The sequence below is a fragment of the Pristis pectinata genome, chromosome 3 (assembly GCF_009764475.1).
Source record: "Pristis pectinata isolate sPriPec2 chromosome 3, sPriPec2.1.pri, whole genome shotgun sequence".
Taxonomy (NCBI): Eukaryota; Metazoa; Chordata; class Chondrichthyes; order Rhinopristiformes; family Pristidae; genus Pristis; species Pristis pectinata.
Window position 1 is genome coordinate 119,301,585 of NC_067407.1, and position 22,875 is coordinate 119,324,459.

General features: G+C 40.2%; 1 protein-coding gene across 1 annotated transcript in view; it reads right to left on the reverse strand.

Moving 5' to 3' along the window:
• Positions 1 to 22,875, reverse strand: part of camkmt (calmodulin-lysine N-methyltransferase) — a 287,014-nt gene that overhangs the window by 249,010 nt on the left and 15,129 nt on the right. The window contains exons 2-3 of the mRNA XM_052013219.1: positions 22,332 to 22,507; positions 21,066 to 21,130 (exon numbers count right to left, since the gene is read on the reverse strand). Of these exons, the coding sequence (XP_051869179.1) occupies positions 21,066 to 21,130; positions 22,332 to 22,507 (241 nt within the window). The remainder of the gene's footprint in view (positions 1 to 21,065; positions 21,131 to 22,331; positions 22,508 to 22,875) is intronic.

The following is a 22,875-nucleotide window of genomic DNA, read 5'->3' on the forward strand; positions in this document are numbered from 1 at the left end:
TTTGTAGTCACGAAGTAATTTTGAAGTGTAGTTTATGCAGGAATTGCAGCAACCAATCTGCCCACAGTAAATTCCCAATTTATCAATTGTTGCTGCTTGAAGAAAACACATTAGCATGGACTTACTGTTCCTTCAATAGTGCTGTGGCATCTTTTACATACATTTGAGAAGACAACTCAATTTAATGTCTCATACAAAAGATAGTACTTCCAACAGACCAGCACTTTCTCAACACTGCTTTGGTCAGTCTGGATTAAATGCTCAAATCTTGGGTCCAAAATAACCAAGGCTTCATTCTGTAGCCATTTTGAGTGGCACATGGTTAGCCCAGCTGAGCACAGAACCTACTGTTATTGTTCAGGTAAGCTTTTCTTACAATGTAAGCGGTTTAGTTTTCTAATGGAATCTTTCTCTTTACTTGTCTCACAAGATGCAATCACAAAGTTGGCCATGTGGAAAATGCTTAACCTCAGCAAAGGTGTAATTTAGTTGTAGAACTTTATATGGCCAGAGTTCAATTTTACGAAATGTCAAGATCCAGGAAGCAAGCACTTCTTGCTACCCCACAAAACAATGTCAGATTTCTGTTCATCTCACTGCCGGCACAAGAAATTTCAGGCACAACTCATTTTATTGATGTACTTCATGTTTTATATTCATTACCAACGGGATCAGTTCTGATAAAAGATCAGCAATTTCAAAATGTTAACTCCCAACAGGTGCTGCCTGACCTGCTGGGTATTTTTAAACTTTATTTTAATTTCATATTAGCATTATCTGCAGTATTTTACTCTTACAGAGAGACTCTAATCTTCTTTGGTTTTCTTGTTTGCCTCTTAATGCAATATACAAGAGATAACTTTTCAAACAAATGGCAGCAGGTGTCATCATAGATCTAGCCTGACACTCTGATGTGATAACGAGTGTACTTCCACTGCCAGCAGTCCATCTTTCACATAAGACTTTAAGCCAACATCTCACCTGCTGTCTCAGGATGAAAATTATCCCTCAGTATATGTAGAAAAGGTCAGAAGATTAAGCCTCTGCATTCTAGCCAATATTTATTTCTCAACCAATAGATTGGTCATCATCACATTTTATTTATTTATTCACAGAATGTGGATCTCATTGGCAACGCCAGCATTTATTGCCCATCCCCCATTGGACTTGTATAGATGATAGTGAGTCACCATCTTGAACCCAAGCAGACCTGGTGAAGGTACGTCTGGAGAAGTGTTGGGTCAAGAGCTCCATGACGTGAACCAAGGAGTGATGAAGAAATTGTGATACATTTCCAAATTAGGATGAAATGCACTTTCAAGGAGAACATGCAGAGTCTGCTGTTCCAGTGTGGTTGCTGCCTTTGTCCCTCGTAGTAGCAGAGGTCACAATATTGGGAGGTGCTGTTGGTGTAGCGTAAGTGAGTAAACTTAAATATATTTTGTAAATGGTATAAACTGTGTCTATGGTGCACCAGTGGTGAAGGATGGAGAACAGGGTCCCAATCAAATGAGCTGCTCTGCGGGAGCTTGACAGCCATGTTTTCCCATTACAAAAATTGGTATTGGTATTGGTTTATTATTGTCACTTGTACCGAGGTACAGCGAAAAAGTTGTCTTGCATTCTGTTCGTACAGATCAATTCATTACACAATGCATTGAGGTAGTACAGGGTAAAAACAATAACAGAATACGGAGTAAAGTGTCACAGCTACAGAGAAGTGCAGTGCAGGTAGACAATAAGGTGCAAGGTCATAACAATGTAGATTGTAAGGTCAAGAGTCCATGACCTTGCACCTTATTGTCTACCTGCAATGTACTTCCCTGTAGCTGTGACACTTTACTCTGTATTCTGTTACTGTCTTTACCCTGTACTACCTCAATGCATTGTGTAATGAATTGATCTGTACGAACGGTATGCAAGACAAGTTTTTTGCTGTACCTCGGTACAAGTGACAATATTAAACCAATACCAATAAGGGAACTGTTCGATGGTCTTATAACAGCGGGATAGAAGCTGTGCTTGAGCCTGGTGGTATGTGCCCTCAGGCTCCTGTATCTTCTGCCTGATGGGAGAGGGGAGAAGAGAGAATGACCCAGGTGGGTGGGGTCTTTGATTATGCTGGCTGCTTCACCAAGGCAGCGAGAGGTACAGACAGAGTCCATGGAGGGGAAGCTGGTCTCCGTGATGTGCTGGGCTGTGTCCACAACTCTCTGCAGTTACTCTTCAAAAGTACTTTATCGACTGCAAAGAGCTCTGGGATCACCCAAGATTTTGCAGGATACATTAGGACACATCTGTATTATTTCAAAAGGTGGAGAATTTGAGTATGTGTTGGGAGTGTAAACTGCAATAGGTAAATATCTGCTATCGGTGACATAAAGGTAGAGTTGTCATTTTAAACATACCTTTGAGAGGCATCTAAGCAATATATAAAAGGTTCCACTGATGCTTCCATGCAGTTGTTTAACAGTTTATATGGTCATCAGCTTCAAAAAAAACAAAATCAGTAGGTCTTTCCACCATTGAATTTGTGCCTCCTATGAGCAAGATCAAAAACAATAACCCTAAATTCATTTTAGTGCCTCACTTAATACAGTGCGCAGTCACAAATGAAATATCTTTACTTAAATGTTTGGTTCGAAGTCTCTTAATTATTTTCAAGTTACATGGTCAGGAAGGTGTTTACTTCCACTGGCAGTGTGTAAATAGTATCCAGGTGCCTATTATTTTTGCTTGTGTTTAGCATTTAATTTGTAGGATTTGTTTCCTTTCCTAATCTCATGTCACCTCATCCAGTTAGTTAATTCTTCCCCATATACTACAAATGCTATTTCCCCCAGCCAGCCACCCACAGCTTTCCGCACTAGTCATTTAATTTTCACAGTGTATCCAAACTTATTTAGATGAATTATCTTGCCTGCAAATCCTGCCTGGGATAAGTGTTCTTATTCGTGCTGCATCTTTGTCCCTGAATTGAAGCATTATTGATCAGGTTAAGCAATAAACAAAAACACCTCAGGGGCCTGGGAGGAGCAATATAACCAATTACATTTAATTAAATCAAAAGATGGGTCCCCTAGGGCTGAATGAGCTGTAGAATGAATTTGCATTAACACCTTCACAACCAAACAAACACTTCTAGATTTAGTCCAAGGGTGCAATTGTTGATGTCTATGCTTTACACAGGAGGAGGCTATTAACTAAATTCCTAAAGCTTTGTTTATGTACTCATGGCAGGGGGCTGGGGACAACCTTCACTTTATCTAGTGTGGAAATTACTCAGTTTAAAACAAAGAAAGCAGTAAACAAATATCATCCTCCACAATCTGCAAAACAAAGGAAACAGAACAGCAGGATACTCCTGGTAATCGATCCATTATTTAACAAGAAATGTATCCAAAATTGTTTGTATACAGGAAGAATCTTTGCCCCAGGATATAAACACCAATCATTGTTAGCATAATACACACCTGAGAATACCTATTTTACTAAAATAGTGATTAGATCCTAAAAACATTACAGGAAAAATTATATCTGTTCCTGTCAAGCGACTAATTGTACTACACACTTTGTAACATTTATGATGTCTTTTTCCAGTCAGCACAATTCAGGTGTAAGGTGACCCAAATCATACCTAGGTTCTGTATGAGTGGCGTTAGGTTAGCTCCAGTAGATAAATCTCTCACTGCTCTAATTTGATACCAGCAAGAAGTTAATGGCTGCCAATGCAATAATAAGCTTAAAGGCCGACAAATGAATTTCCAACAATGCTTGAAACTTTATTTTAAATCTTCATCACTGTAGCCAGAGCTAATAGATCAGTCTTTCAATATTTACTTGCATTTATCAGCCATATGAGTGTAGCAAATCATCCCAGGTTGTTTCCCTGGAGTGTTATTGGACACTGACTTTTCAGGATTTGACACTGAAGGAAAAGAAATTTTACCTTCCTTTTTTTTATTTTATTTATTTATTATTTATTTACAGCGTGGTAACAGGCCCTTTCGGCCCAATGAGTCTGCGCCACCCATTTTAAACCCCCAAATTAACCTACCCATACATCTTTCGAATGTGGGAGGAAACCGGAGCACCCAGAGGAAACCCACGCAGACACGGGAGAACGTACAAACTCCTTACAGACAGTGACGGGAATCGAACCCCGATTGTTGGCGCTGTAGTAGCGTCGCGCTAACCGCTACGCTACCGTGCCACCCTTAATGAAAGAAGCGAGTGATAAACCCACCAAATGTCGAACACTCAGCCCATCAGTGTTGAGCACAATAATCCGAGACAAAATAGTCATTTGGAAAATTGTTGATTAGTAAGTAAATGGGGGGGTGGGGGGGTATAAGAGTTGTTAGATAGGCAAATTGTGTTTAACTAACTGGATGGAGTTCAGGTAAAGTAATAGGGAGGATCTGTAAGGATAGACCTGCTAATGGTGGGCAGCTGGACGAAGAACAACAAATTTGACAAAATGAGCAAAACTGAAAGTGGCAGAATTAAAAAGAATCAGTGGCAGCAAGGATTCAATAACTAGTTAGGGAGATAAAACAGAGTGGGAGAAAATGTTGTTTCAGAATGGTCAGAAGAAGACATTGATATTCTTTCTGAATTAGAGAGAAATCAAGGCTTATGGGGATGAAAGGAAAATGGAGCTGAGGCTAAAGATCAGATCACCTTATTGAATGGCAGAACAAGGTCGAGCTTTATAGTTCAGTCCTGCTTATAGTTCTTCTGTTTCCCAAGGATCATAGGATCTACCTCTCTCTTTGATGTATCTGAATGAGCTGGACTTGTGTATGGGGTTTCATTTCAAAGTTTGCAGATGACACAAAAATTTGAAATGTCGTTAGCAACAAGGATGGCAATAGAAGACAGCGATGGACAATTTTCTTCTGCCACATCCCTGCTCATTTAAGATGGAGAAGTAACAGGTGACATGGTAACAGGTGGGATGACATGGAAAAACAATACAACCTAAATGGTACAATTTAAAAGGTTGATTTAAAAGAGGAATATAAAGGCCTCTTATGTGTATAGATCTTTGAAGGTGACAAAACAAATTGAGCAGGCATATGGGATTCATGACATTATTAATCAAGGCACAGAATAGAAAAGTGATGAAACGATGCTAAACCTTTATAACACAAAAGTTAGAGCTCAGCTAGTATTGTGTTCAATATTGGGCTCTGCTCCTTAGGAATGGCATTAAAGGGAGGACGATTTTCTGGAGTGCTACTCCAGAGGCGTCTCTAGAGACTTAGACAAGAGACACATTGAAAGACTGGAGAAGCTGGGACAAAGAAGATTCAGAGGAGATTTGATAGAAGCATTCAAAATCAGGAAGGGTTTCTTACAGCAAAAGGAAGGAGAAACCTGTCTCCAGCAGCAGTGGAGAGTGGCCAGTAGGCAAAGATTTATGCAGAGAGACCAAAGAACAGAGGACGCATGAGGATAAATTTCAAGAACAAGTAATGATAATAAAGACGTATTAAAATAAAATGGTGACTCTTAGAATGATACTGCACAGAAGTTCCGCTGGCCATTGTGCCTGTGGAGGTTAAACTAAATATTACAGCAATCCAGCAAGAGAGATTGTTCCCCTATACAAGTTACAAGCCTTGTCACCAGAAACAAGCTACAAATATTGAATGCTTCTTTAATCTGCCAAGCCACTATATATTTTAAAATTCCTACTCGTGCTGCCAATAGCTCTCGGTATGAGGTGAGCTGGTTGAAGATTTCAAATGACTACGCCAAATTGCATTTATGATTCCCCACAGTTAAGAGAACACTATGTTATTTCTTCTTAAAAATCACCCTCCTATGGGAGTTACAAATTCAGCATTAATAGGTATTTAAGCTCCTTGTAGGTCACCAGGTCACCAACTACTAAATTAGTAAATTCCACAATGGAAAAAGATGGCAGGCTGGCTAGATGCTTTTACTTCAGATGCTAAGCAACAACCTTCATAAATCACCTTATAATAAACAATGTTCACTATTAAGTTAGCCATTATTCAGGGCAACAATTGCAGGGGTTTAAGAATCAAGCCTTTTTCACTCACTGATATAATAGTGCAGTGTGTTGGAGTATCAATGCAGGGTGTCAAGGATTGCTATTTTGATCTTTGCTCTAACTCAGCAAAGCAGTGAAGGATCAGGCACTAGCAGTTTTCATCAAACACTCTCCAGTGCTATTAGAAGGCTACATTGGCAGTGCAGTAACTTGCTCCACCACCTCGATCTTCATTGCATCCACTATTACCCATTCCTTGCCTGAACATTTATACAAGCCCAAGTGCCACAAGTACAATAGCTCTTGAATGTCTCAAATATTTCAAAGAGTGATTTTTGTTTTATTATGGTATCATGGGTGGTGATGGTTTTGATGTGAAAGGAACATTTACATTCCAGTGGTAATGGTGACATCAATATCCAGTATAAACTTCAACACTGAACAACACCAAATTGTTGTTTCCACTCCTCTGTTGGTACCCAGGAACTAAAAATGGAAGCTGGCCAGAACAATTCCCAGGATAACAAGAATTAAACTGGAAAATAAATGCACCCTGCTTAAAAAGTACCAGCAAGTGTCAGCATGTACAAATTTCCAAACAAATACGCTCAAAGCGGCTGCGCAGGTTGACTTTGTGGTTAAGAAGGCATATGGTGTATTGTCCTTCATCAATCGGGGAATTGAATTTAGGAGCCGAGAGGTATTGTTGCAGCTATATAGGTCCCTGGTCAGACCCCACTTGGAGTACTGTGCTCAGTTCTGGTCGCCTCACTACAGGAAGGATGTGGAAGCCATAGAAAGGGTGCAGAGGAGATTTACTAGGATGCTACCTGGAATGCGGAGCATGCCTTATGAAAGCAGGTTGAGGGAACTCGGCCTTTTCTCCTTGGAGCAACAGAGGATGAGGGGGGACCTAATAGAGGTATACAAGATGATGAGAGGTATTGATTGGGTAGATAGTCAGAGGCTTTTCCCCAGGGCTGAAATGGTGGCCACAAGAGGACATAGGTTTAAGGTGCTGGGGAGTAGGTATAGAGGAGATGTCGGGTAAGTTTTTTACTCAGAGAGTGGTGAGTGTGTGGAATGGGTGGCCGGCAATGGTGGTGGAGGCGGATACGATAGGGTCTTTTAAGAGACTGTTGGATAGGCACATGGAGCTGAGAAAAATAGAGGGCTATGGGTAAGCCTAGTAATTTCTAGGGTATGGACATGTTCGGCACAGCTTTGTGGGCCGAAGGGCCTGAATTGTGCTGTAGTTTTTCTATGTTCTATGTTCTAAAAAAAAGGCAGAGATACCATACAATGTTTACAAACATCACTTCTGGCTAAGAAACAAGACCTGATTCAGAATGTTCCACTCCAGTCAAAGAGCAAATAATGGAGCCTAAGACTTCAGTGTAGAACTGAGAATGTGTTAGGCTATTGAAGATGCTGTCTTTTAGATGAAATTTAAATAAAGATTCTCTCTACCAGATTTAAATAAAATTTTTTTTAATTTTAAATTTTTAAATTTTTTTTAAAATTTTATTTACAGCGTGGTAACAGGCCCTTCCGGCCCAATGAGTCCACGCCGCCAATTTAAACCCCCAAATTAATCTACCCGTACGTCTTTAGAATGTGGGAAGAAACCAGAGCACCCGGAGGAAACCCACACAGACACGGCAGAACGCACAAACTCCTTACAGACAGTGATGGGAATCGAACCCCGATCGCTGGTGCTGTAATAGCGTCGCGCTAACCGCTACGCTATCGTGCCACCCCTTTAAGGGCATTAACAATAAATATCCAATTCCACCATTCAAAGCACAATGAGAAGCTCACCTACTTAACTTGTATTACTCCAACACATTACAAAAATAAATTATTGATTTATTTTGTTGTAATTTGTGGAACTTATGCATCGTATGCAGTGTTTGCTTACATTATTACCATAACTGTACTTGATATAAACAGCTGTTAAGCCTGTCCAATTTGCAGTACCCTCATCTCTACTAGAAGGAAGGTTGGTTGTTCAAAGTCCCATTCCAGATACTCAAGCACATAACCTCATAGTGATATTCCAGTATTGTGCCATACTTCAGGAATACTGCATTGTTGATGGTACTGTATTAAAACAAAGCTCATCTGCTTTCTCAAATGGATGTGAAAGAGCCTATGGCAATATTTTGAAGAACAGTAATGAAGTTATTTCCAGTACCCTGACCATTATTTACCCCCATGTCAGCATCATGAAAAAGCAGATTATGTGGTTATTATCATATCCCTATTCAGAAGCTATGGTTGCTACATTGCAAAATGACCATACTTCCAAAATACCGCAAAGTGCTTCAGGATGTCCAGAAAATGTAAACCTAAAATAAATGCAAGTCTTTCATTTCCTTGGCTGCAATAAAGTTTGAGACAGAGAATGTATACAAATCCTTTCTATCAAACCTACAAGGTGATATCAGTTAGCATCATAATTTGTTTGCTTATAGTTATCTTTTATTCCAAATATAAAATATATATATGAAGTGAAACAACAATTTACAAAGGAAACCAGGTTGCACATCACTTTCATTCTTATTTCTAATCTTACAACCTACCTCCAAAGTTTTCTCCCTGATATCCTGGTTTCCTGACCTGTGGCCTCCTGTATTATCTTTGGTGCCATTTTACCTTCTATCCTCTATAATGACTTATTGCTTCAATTTGAGTGCCCTCATGCCAAAGACTTTGCTCTGGAAATTTTGATTTTTAAATCCTGGCTTGGACCTTCAGGACTCTTTCTCCATTTAGCATAGAACCCACTTCCTCTACAGCTAAAGTGGCTTATTTGTGTTATTTATACGAGTTAAGTTGCTCTTTAACTTGGTGAGCAACCTTCTTGCAGGAGTTTGCTGACTGACATCTGTCTTGATTTATTATCAGCACATTCAACCTTCCACAGGGCACATACAAAACATTTAGCCATAAATCTTAAAAAGTGTGCAAAACTCTGTCATTGAAGGAACATTCAAAGATCTACGACTTTAACAGAGAGAAAAAGGAATAGTTGCCAAATCATTCTAACCCACAATTGCCCAACTATTAGGATGCTAAGATTTTAACCATTTGGTAGGCACTGTAACGTTCAACAGCAAGGTGATGAGAGCTCAGTATTTTCAAATAATACACCATTCACCAACTCTGCACGTTCAGCTCAACAAGAAAACCCAGAAGCTGCTGTGAGGCATTCTTCACCTCTCCACCTAGTGCACTAATGTCTTCCTCATCCAACTCAGCACCAAAATAACCAAAATGTCCTGAACCTGGATCATTCACCAATGGATTCTGCACTGAGAAAAGCTGATAAAGATAAGTTGGTGCATCAGGAGTGAGTTTTTAATGGAGTAAAAAGTGGTAATTACTGCGGAAGCATAACCTGGACCAGAAAAATTAACTTTACAACTGTGGAATCTCATTCCTTCAGAAGAAAATTAATTCTGGAGACTGTTTTTCAATTAACTGTTTTTAGTCTCACTTTTACCTCCCCGCCTTGGTAACCTCTGTACTTGCCAACCTTTATTTTACTTATTGTATACCTTTTGAGTATAATGTTCATTTTCTGCTTTATACTGCCTGATTGAGTTCTCTATTGCCCAGCGAGGATTCTTAAATCTGATTGTCTGAAGAGTCACATTGCATCTTTACCTGCTCATAGATGTTACAGACAGGACTACTCCTGTCAAACACTGGTCAAATTCCTGTGGGACATTATCAGCAAAGTGAATTCAGGCATTAATTAATAAACAGAAAGTCTGGACCTCATTTTGGCAGAATTAGGCAAAGTAGTTTATAAACCAATGTCTCTCCAACGTTAAACCAAGATAGTTATTAAATTTATTACACCATTCAAATGGTTTTATAAAATTTGTTCTAGAATGTGTTTACCCCTGCCACTTGACAAGTCAACCTAAGAAGATATAATTAGTGACTTCACTCTTATCTGGCCATGTGTCTCTTTGTGGGTGACTCCATGTTTTCTATATCTGTTTTAATGACCCCCTTAGCAACTTCAGTGCTATTCAAGGCATTATAATCTTGCCCGTATTTCTTCATGAGCAGTTATTGGACAATAATTGTCATCAGACAACTTGCATATTTTATCAAACTTAATTTGCACTGTTCAGCATGCTTACTCAGTTCAACTGCATTTACTAGTTTAGAATCATCTGCAAATTTGCCAAAATGTATTTTGCCAAGTGATATGCATCAGTATTGAATCAAGTCATTACTGTATTTTAGATATCATACTGTGGAAAACTTCACTTCAAATTAAACTTTTATGCAATCTAAATAGTTACAAAATTTGCTTTCTCATTGGTTCAGTGAATAGTCAAACAACATTGAAGGTAATTTTTTTATATCTGTTTCTCAGTTGTGTTGGGGTTGTGGTTCTCTTCACATCAGCATCCCAGTTAGGAAAACAAAAATAAAACAGCCCATCTTTCCACTCCTAATGTCCATATGTCCATCCAAAACACCTCATACAGTTTGTATTTTGGAAAAATCCAACTAAAAGAAATACTGGAAATCTAGAATATTACAGCAAGGCATGTTTAAAACGTTTAATAATGCATTTGCCTTGTACAGCAGCAATAATTTCCATTATTTTATGGCTCCTGTATGATCATCTTCAATAGCATAACATGTTCTAGCACAATGGAGCTCAGAAGTGTCTCTGTCAGGAGTCTTTTCTCAGGCATGTAAATGACACAGCCTGTCCATCAGAGTGAAATGAGTGCAATGAAGAGCTCAATGCTGGAATCTTGGCCTACAGGAGGATGCTAACATCAGTGCCTTAAGCGGCACTTAATGGAGTTGATGCTTTCATGAAAGGTTAGAACAAACGGAAGGAAGATAACAAGTAGACAATTTGTTGTTTGAGCAACAAATATCAAGCTTTACTTCAAAACAAAAAATTCATTATCAACACAAATACTGTTTTAAAGTTCACAATGAATAACAGTCAGCTTCAACTACCTGGTGGTTAAAACTTCAATATAGTCTTAAGAGAAGTAACTATATTTATTTTGCAGTGAGAAAAATTAGAAACATTGATGGAATCTCTCCAGCACCTTGTGTTACCTATTGCAGAGAGTCCATGACTCAGGAGGTCAGACACCACTGCTGTCCATCAGGCCATGAGTTTCTGCCAAGATGGAGGGTTTGATCTTCATATACATCTTTCCTCAGACAGCCAAAGGCAGCACTGGTACAATGAGGGCAATGGTGAGCTACATCAACGCCAGTCTTTATTGAGAGGCACAAAGGTGAAGGGATCCATACTTCCAGGGCCTTTATCGTCAGACAGTAGTGATGTGCAGTGGGGGTAGGTTGGTAGAGGACCATTGTGTTAAGAATGTTGAAAGGCCCAGCTTCTAAATTGCTGCACTGAACAAGTCCACAATGATTTGAAGCTTGGTTTCACCACTGGAAAACACTGGTTTGATGAGAATGGTCAGGAAATCCAGGAGCTACTTAACCACAAACACAAGGATTGGAAACTCCCCCATGCCTCAAGGGAAAAGCAACAGTACTACACGTACCTGAAGGCAGTCCAACAGAAAACCCATGACACAAAGAGCAGGAGAAAAGAGGAAAAGGCATAGGAAACCCAGCAACTAATTAATAACCATGATAACGACTCATTCCTTATCACAGCCAAAGCCCTCAGTGAGACCCATGAATGGAAGTGAACAATCAAGGAGTGAAAGGAAGTTAGAATCCTTAACAAGGAACAGTTAGAAGATCTCCTCAACCATGACCCTGTCCTTGGGTGACACAGTGACACAGCTAGTAGAGCTGCTGCCTCACAGCTCCCAAGTCTAGAGTTCAATTCTGACCTCCAGTGCTTTCTCTGTGTGGAGTTTGAACATTCTCTCTGTGACCGTGTGGGTTTCCTCTGGATGCTTTGTTTCCTCCCACATCCCAAAGATGTGCAGGTTGATAGGTTAATTGGCCACTGTAAATTGCCCCTAATCTGTAGGTGAGTGGCAGAATCTTGAGGAAGTTAATGAGAATGTGGGGAGAATAGAATGGATTAGTGTAGGATAAGCGTATATGGGTGTTTGATGGTTGGCACAGACATGGTGGTTCAAGGACCTATATTCACGATGTGGGCTCTGTGATTCTATTGAGATGCCTCAATTCCATTAAAAATTAAAGTATCCCAGTCTCCACGTCCAGACCTTCAATAAGTCAAAAAGGTCCCGGGAACAGTCTCCCTGCTGGCAGAGACGAACTTCAGTCACAAATTTAAAACATCCTCTCCCATGTCTGGGAAGAGGAGGACCTCAGAGATGGCATAATCATGACCATCTTCAAGAAGAGAGACAAACCTGATTCCTGTAGCTACAGTGGGGTCTCCTTGCTGTCTGCCACATAGAATGCAATCTCCAGGGTCCTTGTCAACCACCTCCTCCCAATAGCCATAGAGCTGTTCATGAAATCGCAATGTGAATTCCTCACCACATCAACTCCAAGAGAAATGCAGGGTAGAGTGTAAGCCACCATAAATGGCCTTTTTTGAGAACACACAGGCCTTTGATTCTGTCAGTGAAAAGATGCTGTGGGTCATCCTTCCCAAAGTTGGACCATTTACTAAAATGTTACATTTTGCATCAGCTAAGTGATGGCATGCAAATTGTGATCTTAACCAACAGGTCCACAACCTCAGTGCAGACTACTGTCGAGCCAGGCTGGGTCATGACCCCAATACCTTCCTCAGCCTCTCGTACCTCAATGCTGTTCCACGCCTCCATCAAGCTTCCTACTGGAGGGAAGCGCATCTACAAGAGAAGTGAGCAAACATTCAGTCCACGTCATATTCATGCCATAGACACAACTACCCCAACTTAAGTCCATAGAAGATGGACTTAAGATGGACTCAAGTCCATGAAGATGGACTTGGATAGAACATGTGCACCCCCAAAAATCAGCCAAGGCAGGTAGGGAGAGAATGGGATCCATGTGACATTTAGCAACATTGTCTACCAGGCAGGCAAGGAGAGAGAGTCCTGTCAACCTGGCTCCTGCTATACTTCATCCATGCGAGAAAACCTGCTGGTGGTGGTAAAAGCTGCCCTCTAGAGGAAGCCCAAGGATAAGCAAATCTTTACACCTTAGATAAAATAGTAAGCAGATTCTAATATTGAGACTTGCCAATGATATAAAATCCACCTCTGATAACCACTAAGGTTTGACTATATAGATTTTGATGCTAATCATTCAAGTGGCCCAGTTAAGTGGCACTACCAGAAATGTCTCAGTTTTGATCTCTAATCCAAGTTGAATTACAGTTGATGGAGGAGTTACAGCATACTCTGAGCTTGGAAAGAGAGGTAGAAATTAATAGCGTGCAAGTTTCTGAATGTTAGCCCTAAATACTGCTCCAAACATAAGTCAGCAACAAAGTATTTGCTGTTAAATTTTTTGAAGGAATAAGCAATAAAAAAAACAGGTTTGCATGCTATTAATGTACTTTTTTCCAATTATAACATAATGTATTAAAAATAACATTAACTTAATAGGCTCAAGAGTCATTCTGTCAAATTGGTTAAGGATAAGAGGGAAAAAGCAGCATAAATACCAGCACAATCAAAGATGAAGGCTGCAAGGCTCGTTAAAACAAAATATATATTCACCCAGCTGTATTGCTATTAAGTTGTAAGGCTGACTGAATGTTTACAAGAATGAACACTGCAACTCAATTACCCTTTGTATTTGCTGAAAGGCACAATGCTTAAAGATTATATTGGTGGCAACTGGCTTCATTATTGCAGGAGATGGCATTTTATGAACCAGCAGGAGCTGCTGCTTTGATGCAAGTAATGACATCAATTTGTGACATCCAGATTATTCAGTCTTCAGAAACTGCACAACAAAAAAAGGCAACAATGTGTTCGACAAATCCTGCAACACAATATATCAGATATGATCTCACATAACATTTCATACCTTAATGTACATTTTTATTCAGTAAAATTCAAATATGCTAACCTTTTCTTTAAAATTGTTATAACAATTCATTTAGCTAGCTGAGAGGTAAGGATTACTGTACCAGATAATCATACTTTGTTCATTTGACAAAAAATGTTTCATAAAATTATATAATCAGTCCCAGAAATTAATAGCATGATGATTATAACAGTGAAATAGATATTCATAGGACAATACATGCGTAGTGTTTGATCACAGGGTTATTTCAGAAATACTAAACATCCAATTCTCATGAGAGATGAAGTTGGGAGCTAATTATGTCGCACTCTACCATGAGAGATGCAACCATGTAATTAAGTGCTAACAGCATAATTAATGTTCTGTGCAATATGTTGGTGAGTCTCTAAGTGGAAAAGCTGGAAGTGTTTTTGGAGAGAGTTTTAATTGATGGATTAAGTACTTTTGCAGCTGGAGAGCACATGCAGTATAATCGGGGTTATCTGTTGGTCCGCCAATCAAAGTTTCACCTTTCAGGCTGTACTATGGTTTTTCAGCCTTGCAGCATCATCCAATTACTGAGTTGAAGTTGCTTTTGTATACACATGAGCATATACAGGGAGTGTTAAAAAACCCTATGCACGTGCATGTGCACATGCCTACTCACAATCTGCAACATGTACTCTGGATGGGTATTCCCCTCCCCAAGACCGATGATAGATACTCCTGTATTGCCAGAGGAAAACTTTGCTTTCTGGCCTTTGTTTATATGAAGCAATTCACAAATCTCCTTGCCCATTAACCTTGGAGCTAAATTACAAACAATCATTATAAAATATTAATTTAGTTACCCATGTGGATTCCAAAAAATTGTAGCGCTTATATGCAGTCCACAGCCAAAAGCATATAATGAGATATCAAGAGACTCTCAAATTAGTTTGGGTCCTAAATCATAGCTGGGAATCAGAATCAGGTTTATTATCACTGTCTTATATGACGTGAAATTTGTTGTTTTGCAGCTGCAGTATAGTGCAAAGACATAAAAATAAATTATAAAACAAATAAATAGTGCAAAGAGAAAGGAACAATGAGGTAGTGTTCACGATCTGTTCAGAAGTCTGATGGCGGAGGGGAAGAAGCTGTTCCTGAAGGGGCGAGGATGGTGTGGAGCAGCAGAGATACAAATCCCAGATCACGATCTCCCACACCTGATCTCCTGTAAATGTATCGACTGCCAAAATGAAGGGGCCTGACATCTAATTGTGCAAGACACACCAAGCCTCCTCTGGACAGTGTTCCAGTTTTGCAATTGTTCTTAATGGAAATGCAGAACTTTGGTTATAAAGATACTGACAATGTTTATATTTTTCTTTTCTGTGGATACAGAATATCTTGTCAAGAGGTAGCCTAAGGTTTGGAAAGCAAGGATCAGACAGGGCTCTGGAGAGTTACAAGGTAGCCAGGAGGGAGCTTAAGAATGGACTAAGGAGAGCTAGAAGGGGGCATGAGAAATCCTAGGCGAGTAGGATTAGGGAAAACCCTAAGGCATTCTACATGTATGTAAAGAATAGGACGATGACTAAAGTGAGGGTAGGACCAGTCAGGGATAAAAGAGGAAACATGTGCCTGGAGTCAGAAGAGGTAGGGGAGGTCCTTGATGAATACTTTGCTTCAGTATTTACCAGTCAGAGAGACCAGTCAGTGAGGATGGCGTACAACAGGCTGATACGCTGGGGCATATCGATGTGAGGAAAGAGGATGTGCTGGAACTTGTGAAAAACATTAGGATAGATAATTCACTGGGGCCGGACAGGATATATCCAAGATCATTATGGGAAGCGAGGGAAGAGATTGCTGCGCCTTTGGCGATGATCTTTGCATCCTCACTGGCCACAGGAGTAGTGCTGATTGATTGGAGGGTGGCAAATGTTGTTCCTTTGTTCAAGAAAGGGAGTAGGGACAACCCTGGGAATTATAGGCCAGTGAGTCTTACTTCAGTGGTGTGCAAATTACTGGAGAAGATTCTTAGAGACAGGATTTATGGGCATTTGGAGAAGCATGGGCTGATTAGGGACAGTCAGCATGGCTTTGTGAGGGGCAAGTCGTGCCTCACAAGCCTGATTGAATTCTTTGAGGATGTGACAAAGCACATTAATGAGGATAGAGCAGTGGATGTGATGTACATGGATTTTAGTAAGATGGAAGGCTCATTCAGAAAGTCAGGAGGCATGAGATCCATGGAAAATTAGCTTTGTGGATTCAGAATTCAGAGGGTGGTTGTAGATGGAGCATATTCTGACTGGAGGTCAGTGACCAGTGGTGTTCCGCAGGGATCTGTTCTGAGACCGCTGCTCTTTGTGATTTTTTTTAAATGACTGGGATGAGGATTTCGAAGGGTGGGTTAGTAAGTTTGCAGATGACACAAAGGTTGGTGGTGTTGTGGATAGTGTAGAAGGTTGCTGTTGGTTATAACAGGACATTGATAAGATGCAGTGCTGGGCTGAGATGTGGCATATGGAGTTCAACCCAGTTGCTGTGCAGGTCAATAGGGTTGGCCTTCATTAGTCAGGGTATTGAGTTCAAGAGCTGCGAGGTAATGTTGCAGCTCTATAAAACTCTGGTTAGACCACACTTGGAGTATTGTGTTCAGTTCTGGTTGCCTCATTATAGGAAGGATGTGGAAGCTTTAGAGAGGGTGCAGAGGAGATTTACAAGGATGCTGCCTGGAATGGAGGGCATTTCTTATGAGGATAGGTTGAATGACCCAGAGCTTTTCTCTTTGGAGCGAAGGAGGATGAGAGGTGACTTGATAGAGGTGTACAAGATGATAAGATCGAGTGAACAGTCAGAGGCTTTTTTCCAGGGCAAAAATGGTTAACATGAGGGGACATGATTTTAAGGTGATTGGAGGAAGATATGGGGGGAATGTCAGAAGTAAGTTTTTTTTTTACACACAGAGAGTGGTGGGTGCTTGGAATGCACTGCTGGCAGAGGTGGTGGAGACAGATACATTAGGGACATTTAAGTGACTCTCATATAGCCACATGAATGATAGAAAAATGGAGGGCTATATGGGAGAGAAGGGTTAGATAGATCTTAGAGCAGGATAAAATGTCGGCACAACATTGTGGGCCAAAGGCCCTGCACTGTGCTGTAGTGTTCTATTGAGAGCATGAGCATCACTCTGTGCCCCATTGAAATATCACCCAACAGAGCCTGTCCAGGCCAGCTTTTCCCCATTGCACCTTTTCCACCATCTCTGCCCAATTTACAGACCAATTTTGGCCTGGAGATGGTCAGAATTGACCATGACATGACAAGGCAGCTTTATTAAGGACCACTAATTACCATCTGCAGATCATCATTCCAATGAAATAGATGTTCACCTGCTAAGGTCTCAGGCTAATGTATCCAAGCCAGTTTGAGACTGCACCATGTATTTCATGATACAAACTGAATTTCATACCTCCTGAGTCTCTAATTTTATAATTCAAAACACAACAATAGCTAGTTTATAATGTTCATTTCAACATAAAAAGGTCCAGTACATGTATTAACTATATAAATAACTTCCAGAAGCCTATTTAAACACTAGAAGAAAGAGCAAGGCGAACTGTGCAGTCAGAATGTATAAAAGCTGCTGGCCAGTCCCACATGCAAGACCTGAGGCTGCATCATTGTTAATCCTAGGAAGTTCACCATAGGGCAGAAGAAAACGTAAGGTTCAATTAACAATGCATGCCTTATGAAAGCAGGCTGAGGGAATTTGGCCTTTTCTCCTTGGAGAGACGGAGGATGAGGGGGGACCTGATAGAGGTGTATAAGATGATGAGAGGTATTGATGGGGTAGATAGTCAGAAGCTTTTCCCCAGGGCTGAAATGGTGGCCACAAGAGGACATAGGTTTAAGCTGCTGGGGAGTAGATATAGGGGAGATGTCAGGGGCAAGTTTTTTTTAACTCAGAGAGTGGTGAGTGCGTGGAATGGGCTGCCAGCAACGGTGGTGGAGGCGGATACGATAGGGTCTTTCAAGAGACTGTTAGATAGGTACATGGAGCTGAATAAAATAGAGGGCCGTGGGTAAGCCTAGTAATTTCTAGGGTAGGGACATGTTCGGCACAGCTTTGTAGGCCAAAGGGCCTGAATTGTGCTATAGTTTTTCTATGTTTCTATGTAAGACTGACCCATTGTTTATTTTGAAATGGAGCTTGATTAATATTCACATAGTAATACAAATGGTTTAATAAAACTGCTCACCTGCATTTTGGGTTAAACGCAGATGACAATTTAATGTATTTCTTCCTACCTTGACTCAGACCTGTTTCCCCCAGTCCAGTCCCTTCCCATTTACATCCATGACATTTCTGATGCCCTCCGCCATTTAAAAAATTTCCAATTCCCTGGTCCTGACCAGCTCATCTTCACCATGGATGTTCAGTCCCTTTACACCTCCATCCCACATCAGGAAGGTCAGATGGCCCATTTCTTCCTCAAATGCAGGCCCAACCAGTTCCCCTCTGCCAACACACCCATTCAATTGGTGAAACCTGTTCATGCGCTCAACAACTTCTCCTTCAATTCCACTCACTTTCCCCAGATTAAAGGTAGAGCTATGAGAACTCATATGAACCCTAGCTACATGTGTCTTTTTGTTGGAATCGTAGAAGAGTCATATCCCAGGCTTATTTGGGACCATTCCACCAATTCAATACATTGCATTGTCTTGCACCTCACTTTGCTCTCATCTTTACATGGTCAATCTCTGATAATTCCCTTCTCTTGCTGTATCATCTTCGAGATAGACTAGCCATTAATATCTTTTACAAGCCTTCAGACTCCCACAGGTACCTTGACTATGCATCTACTCACCCTGCCTCCTGCAAGGATGACATTCCTTTTTCCCAGATTCTTAACCTCCATTACAATTGTTCTAATGATGAGGCTTTCCACTCTGATACCTGCTTCTTCCTGAAACGTGGCTTCCCCTCTGCAATAATGGATAGTCCCTCCAACCACATTTCCTCTACTTACCACACATCTGCTTTCACACCCTTCCCCGCGTCACAGAACAAAGACAGAGCTTCCCTGGTACTCATCTTCCACTCCCAGCCTTTGCATTCGATGCATTATCCTTCACAGTTCCTGCTAGTTCTAACATGAAGGCACCACCAGTCAAATCCTCTTCTCTCCTCCCTTTTCTGTATTTCACAGGGAGGGCTCATTTCATGACTCTCTGGTCCACTCTTCTATCCCCAGCAACCACTCTCCATCCCGCGGCATCTTCCCATGCAACACTTGTCCAATCATCTCTTCCCTTTCCATCGCCCAGGGGCTAAAACACAAGCTCCAGGCGAAGCAGTGATTCACTTGCACTTTTTCCAATCTATTCTGCTGCATTCAGTGTTCACAGTGTGGCTTCTTTACATTTGAGAAACCAAACCCAGATTGGGTGATCACTTTGTGGGGCAACAATACTCAGTCTGCAGGGGTGATCCTGAATTTCCTGTCGCATGCCACTTCAACTTTCAATCCCACTCCCATTTCAACTTGTCTGTCTGCGGCCTCCTCCACTGCCACCTGTCTTGCACCTCACTCCTACCCCCAAGCTCTGCTTTGAAAACCGTACACCCTCCACTCTCTCCCTGTTCTATAGAAGGCTCGCTGACCCAAAATGTTAGCTGGTTTCTCTTTCCACGGATGCTGCTTGACTGCTTGAAGAACTCAGCATTTCCGTTTTGTTTCACTTTTTAATGTGGCTTCCTTGCCCCTTTGAGCTGACGTCAACATCCCACCCAACAGTGCAACAGAGCCTAAAACTATAAATTCCACTAGGTGTACACAAAGTGCTTCATTTTACAATGACCATTTTGGTACTAACATAGTACATGTCAGACTATATTTAATTCCTATTGCTTCTTCTTGTTTCTTGTCAAACACCTCTGGTGGGAATGGTACCTTCTCCACCACATTTGGAACGTGAAATCATGATCAAACACTAGACAGCATTGTCTAGCCAACCTAGCACCACCTACAGTATTGCCATGAAATTTCTACATCTGTATCAATAATTTAACATTATGTTGACTCGTGGGCACATTTTGGCAGTCGTTCTTCCCCCATAACCTCTGAGGTTTTATTGCCAATAATTCATTTTCTAGGCAGCAAAAAGCATGCTTTCACCTCATGTGATGCCAGGACAGTAACTGACTCACATCCCAAAAAGAAAACTTGAATATTGTTCTGGGGAGGAAAATTGCATCCTGTCCTTCACAAAAGAGGCATATCATATCTACCCACATTCCCAATCTCACTGAACCCCTTACAACCTTCAAAGTCCAATCGCCCAAACAACTCAATTCACAGTTTCAAATATACACAAAATAACTCAAAAATCTGTTTAAAAAAAAAAGATGAATTAAAATATTGTTTTAGTACCTCAGGCAGATCACACGTGTTTTGGTGGACAAATTTGTGACTGTAAGATCTTTAGTCAAAATGATAGCAATCTTTACCAATAATCTGTTGTTACTCAATCATTGATTTTTGTAACACCTTAAATACTCATTCTATCCATCCTGTACCACCCAATAAAAAATAAATGCACATATTGCCTTTTAAATGTAAACTTAACAAAAATTACACACACACTACCACCAGCACAAAAAAAGGTGAAAAGAATAGTAATGTAAAAAGTTAAAATGTGCTGGACAGTTTTAAATTTCAAAGTTGCAAAGCAATCTTCTTCAACTCGTTACTTTAACCATTGTGTGAGATTGTGTTGGTGAAGTACCAGATATAAACAAGCCAAAAGATTGAACGGATTCAGGTACAGCATTAAAGAGGCACTGTTTATGTTAGAGTATTTTTGGCAAACTTGTTATTGTCTTCATTTGCCAAACTCCCAACATACTGACCTTAGCTGCATAGCACATGGCAAAGCTCTATGGAAACACCAGTGCCATGAAGTGATACAGTCACTCCTCTCTCCAGGATAAAGATAGTGCCTTTAAAAAAAAGCTGCTATGACCTTTTTTAACCCCCACCATCACATCACATTTGAACATTAAATGAAATGAACTCACAGACATTTCCGGTGTTGTCAAAACTGGTGAGAACATCTTCAACATTCAGAGGACCAACACTGTGTCTTAACAAAGCAAAGGAATGTTAAGTACAAAATCTTCCCATAATGAAAGATGTTTAAATTCCTAATACGTATTTACCAGTATTTTTATATCACAAATGATATTACAACAAATACAAATAAAAATGTGTACATTTCTAACAATACTTAACCATTGATTTTACCTGTGTTAGCAATCTCTGTCCATTCCTTTAGTTAACTAGTAAACCATCCATCTAACCCTAACAGATGCATGTCTAGCAAGGGCAGGTTCAGGAACTACTGTTTACCCTGATCAAGAGCTTCCTGACAGCTGTAATCAAAGCTTGCATATGAATGCACAAAAGAGGGTAACTGCTACATATGGAGCAACAAGGCAAGCAAATACCTTATTCACATTTATGGCTCAAATATGTCAAAAAAAAAAGTAAAGGTCTTTTACTGAAAAAATATCTTTAGACTGATTTTTATGAACTGTTTTTACTTTGGCTACTTGTTCTGGTACAGTGAAAGTCTAGAATTCTGTACCTGGATCAGGTTAATCAACTTATAAGGTGCTGGCATTGTTGGACATATAGCAGATGAATAATTTAGAATGCGAACAATGGAAAAACTCAGAGCAAAATTAGGCCAAATTTACTGACCTTATATGGAAGGGATTAAGTAGTGCAAACTAACTGATTAAAAAAATGTCAACACAATAGAAGAAAAGCCAGAAATATTGAAAACATTTTGTATTAAGATGTCTTTGCTGCAATATCTGTAAACACATAGCACATTTATCTTTTGATTTTCTATCTACCCGATAACAATAGTTAGAAAATTAATCTAAATTTAAGTGCCTGATGGGTATGATAACTTGGTGATGCACATTGCAGGAATACAGAGCAGGGTTCTGTACAAGCTAGGAGACTGTGCCCAAGTATAGCCAAGAATCTCAGTACAGTGGCTATATCACTCCAGCAGTCAGTTAAATTGTAGCATTGTCAAAACCTGGAAGCAAATCGGTGTTCTGCCTGATATCCATTATAGTCAGTAATATTTTAGACAAACGCAATGGAAAACACAGAATATATAAGATTCTAAATTGGAGATTAGGGTGGGGGCAGAAGAAAGGTGCAGTTTATGGAGCAGTTATGAACTGTTAGTAAATGTCTCTAAACTGAGATTAATATTTTTGTAGTTCAATACTGTACATCAGAAAAGATTTTTAAAAACAGTTTACCTTAAATACACCCTATACTGTGGATAGGGAATGCATGTGTACTCCACCCACATTTCATTATCAGAATCTGCCTCCAATTTCTTCACCGCATCAGCGCAAAATATGTCGAAAGTCAAAGATCTTCTGATAGAAACCTGTTGCAGGTTTCCTTTATCTATGCTCTTCTGTTTTAACACCTATTGAAAGAAAAGATAATCATTGCTACTGACAATGACATGGGTCCTGTGACTCAGTCACAGCAAAAGTTCTTGAAACATGCAGGGCACAGCTTTACTGACTTGGGTTTTAACAAATAGGATAGTATTTATCAGTTAAGAAACAAAAGCAGCAGTACATAGTGTCAGAGCGCCTGCAAACACACCTCAATGGCAGTTCACATAGGAAAATTCCCAATACAATTCCCACTTCAATTGCAAATACAATAAACAAAGTTTATCGAAAACACTGACTTGGATCTGGCTCCTGCAGGCTCCTCATGCCCGCCTGGAGCAGTTCCCTGGCACAAACCTCCCAGCTGATTGGCAAGGTCCAGCAGAGCATGGGA